This window comes from Anopheles aquasalis, chromosome 3, assembly GCF_943734665.1.
Source record: "Anopheles aquasalis chromosome 3, idAnoAquaMG_Q_19, whole genome shotgun sequence".
NCBI classification, from domain to species: Eukaryota; Metazoa; Arthropoda; class Insecta; order Diptera; family Culicidae; genus Anopheles; species Anopheles aquasalis.
Window position 1 is genome coordinate 1,697,501 of NC_064878.1, and position 2,500 is coordinate 1,700,000.

The following is a 2,500-nucleotide window of genomic DNA, read 5'->3' on the forward strand; positions in this document are numbered from 1 at the left end:
AGGGCATTTAAAATCGTTCTTTTTGCCCGACTGACGCCCATTCCCTTCGGACTGCAGAACACCATATTCGGGGTAAGTGCGTTTTGAAGGCGTTCGAGGGTTGGACGGCTGCACGTGCAACTGTACGGCCCCGCACGTGATCGTAATCGTCGCACTGTTTTGCGGCAGGCAAACTACAATCTTGTACGGGCGGTTAACGTGACAACCGCACACCATCCATGTATTGGGCGTAGTTTCTTGTTTGTTTTCGCTTTTTTGTTGTTGCCAGATGGCTTCTGGAAATGCTACGAGCGTGAGGCGTAAAAATAGCTTCTTGTGACGTCTCATACACGTCTGAGTCAATAGCTTCTTAAAGTGCTACCGATCATACCTTCCCTTTTCGTTTGCTGGCCTGCCGCAGTCAAATGTGTCTTTCTTTGTCGCACCCTCTGGCCAGAACGCGATCCGTCGGGTGACCCGATTTCCTTCGCGACGTCAGAGTGTGTGCGTTCAAGTGTCGCAACATAGTAGCCGCAGCCGTCGTGTCCACTCGGTTGCCCAGTTGGCATATTCAATTAACGCCTAACAACATGGATGTACCAATCCAGTACAACGCACTAACGAATGGTATTGATCGTTTCTTCCATGACTAGTAGCTCCCCAGGCTACTAAGACTGTTCTCAATCAAGCTTTTCGTATGAGTCATGCTTTATGGGGATCATTGGTTGAATCGCGAAGCTTGCATTAGCCTTAGCGACACGTGAAAGAGTGTTGTTTTTGTTTAGTATGCATACGAATGAGAACGATTCATATGTTCCGGGACTTTCCCACAGATAACACGTTCACGAACGCCATAACCATATCACATTACATGGAAAGTTATTTATTGTTTGGTGCACTATCACGATTAGAACGATACACAAACTGCGGGGAAGCGAGGCCGTTTGCTGATTACATCATCCACTATAGCCACTTTGTCTTTAATTACAGATCAGTGCGGTGAATACGAGAAGTTACCATGCCGGAACGCTTCTGGGGTTGCTTCCCGCTCAGACCATCAATGTGTATCTCGGATCGAAGCTGCGATCGATCCACGAGGTACTAAACGATCATAATGCCGCACTGGGGTTGGCCGGGTACGGAGTATTTGTGGTCGAGGTAAGACAGATTGATTTCGAATCCGTTTACCGTTTGATTATGCTAACTTTTCCATGTCCTACATTTGTCAGGTGATCGTCGGTGCTGCGCTAATGGTTTGGGTCATTCAGAAGGCCCGAATGGAACTATCAGCCGCCCTGCTGGCAACAGAGGCTGATTCTGATGAGAAAATATTGATCGAAATTGAAGCGTAGGCCATGCTGCGCAACGATCACGGTTCGACGGGCGGGCGGGACGATCGGACTATTCCTTAAACTAGGCTAGTGAAACGAGTCAGTCAACTGTGTTGGTGAAAGGTACATCGTTACAGGTTGTGACACTATTTATTCTCAGCTCGAAAAGGTCGCAAATGCAAATGTAGCGTATAAGTATTATGGATTCCAGGTGGCAGGTATGTGCTGAAGGGGATTGCAGTGCTTTTCCCCGAGATTGTTATTTGAATCTCTGTAACTCTCACCAAAAACAGCTCAAAGAAGGAATCGAATGTGTAGTCTCGAAAGCTGTAACGCTTTCGCCGACTGTCTAGAAACCGTCCATAGGGAGATAACGAACTTTGTTAACTTATTTATTTAGCCATTTCTTCTTCATTGTGTCAACGAACGAGCAGAAAGTGAGAGACTATATATATATTTTATATTGCATTTGTAAATGGTTCATCTCGAGCGAGCGGATACCAGAGAACGCCAGAACGAAGAAAAAAAAACAGTGAACCCCACTGAGAACGCTATTTTGTGGCATAATACCAAACAACTGTACCGTACTCGGCTGACTCCTGTGCTCGATGAGTCTCAAACAAGTATTATAAGCCGCTATTACTACCCTCCCATCCGGTTGCACTTGATTCCCCTTCTTTTGTGTGTGTCTCCACGAGCCTACCGGATGTGGACAAACGTTTTCTATTAATAAATCATGTCAAATCAATTTACCAAATCATCGCATTCAGACTCGATGGGCACATCGTGCAAAAAAACATTACAGGAATGCCTTTATTTGGAGGGAATACTTAAAAAATGCTTTTTAAACCTATAAAAAAACGAAAGAATGTCATCGAGGAATCACAGTCGAAGTCATGCGTAACACAGAACAAGATCACAGTGGCTGGGAGGTATGTCTTCTCCACGTAGACCCACGTTTGCGTTTCTTGAGATGTTGGTCGCAACAGTAGTCAATCACGGTCAAAGCATAATCAGCGTCCGTTCGATTGATGCACATTGGAGGTTTAATCCGCAGGACCTGTGCGTGTACGAGAGATCGGAATAATTTTAGCATTTTATTATGCTAGTCGTTGTGTCGTTGTTAGATATCGTGTTAGTTAAGAGAAGGAAGTATTACAGCGTGCGCTCATCAGTTTCAAGCAAGCAAA

General features: G+C 45.3%; 2 protein-coding genes across 7 annotated transcripts in view; one reads left to right on the forward strand and one right to left on the reverse strand.

The window, feature by feature from the left end:
* LOC126578596 (uncharacterized) overlaps positions 1-2,067 on the forward strand; it is a 4,926-nt gene extending 2,859 nt beyond the window's left edge. For all 5 annotated transcript variants that reach the window (XM_050241303.1, XM_050241304.1, XM_050241306.1 and 2 more), the window contains exons 3-5: positions 1-72; positions 970-1,137; positions 1,209-2,067. The exon at positions 1-72 is cut by the window's left edge and continues 52 nt beyond it. In XM_050241303.1, the coding sequence (XP_050097260.1) occupies positions 1-72; positions 970-1,137; positions 1,209-1,331 (363 nt within the window). In that variant the 3' untranslated portion in view covers positions 1,332-2,067. The remainder of the gene's footprint in view (positions 73-969; positions 1,138-1,208) is intronic.
* Positions 2,068-2,192: 125 nt separating this feature from the next.
* LOC126578589 (alanine--glyoxylate aminotransferase 2, mitochondrial) overlaps positions 2,193-2,500 on the reverse strand; it is a 5,332-nt gene continuing 5,024 nt past the window's right edge. The window contains exon 6 of one of the 2 annotated variants that reach the window (XM_050241295.1): positions 2,193-2,370. In XM_050241295.1, coding sequence (XP_050097252.1) covers positions 2,227-2,370 — 144 coding nt within the window. In that variant the 3' untranslated portion in view covers positions 2,193-2,226. The other variant, XM_050241296.1, reaches the window with a different exon arrangement.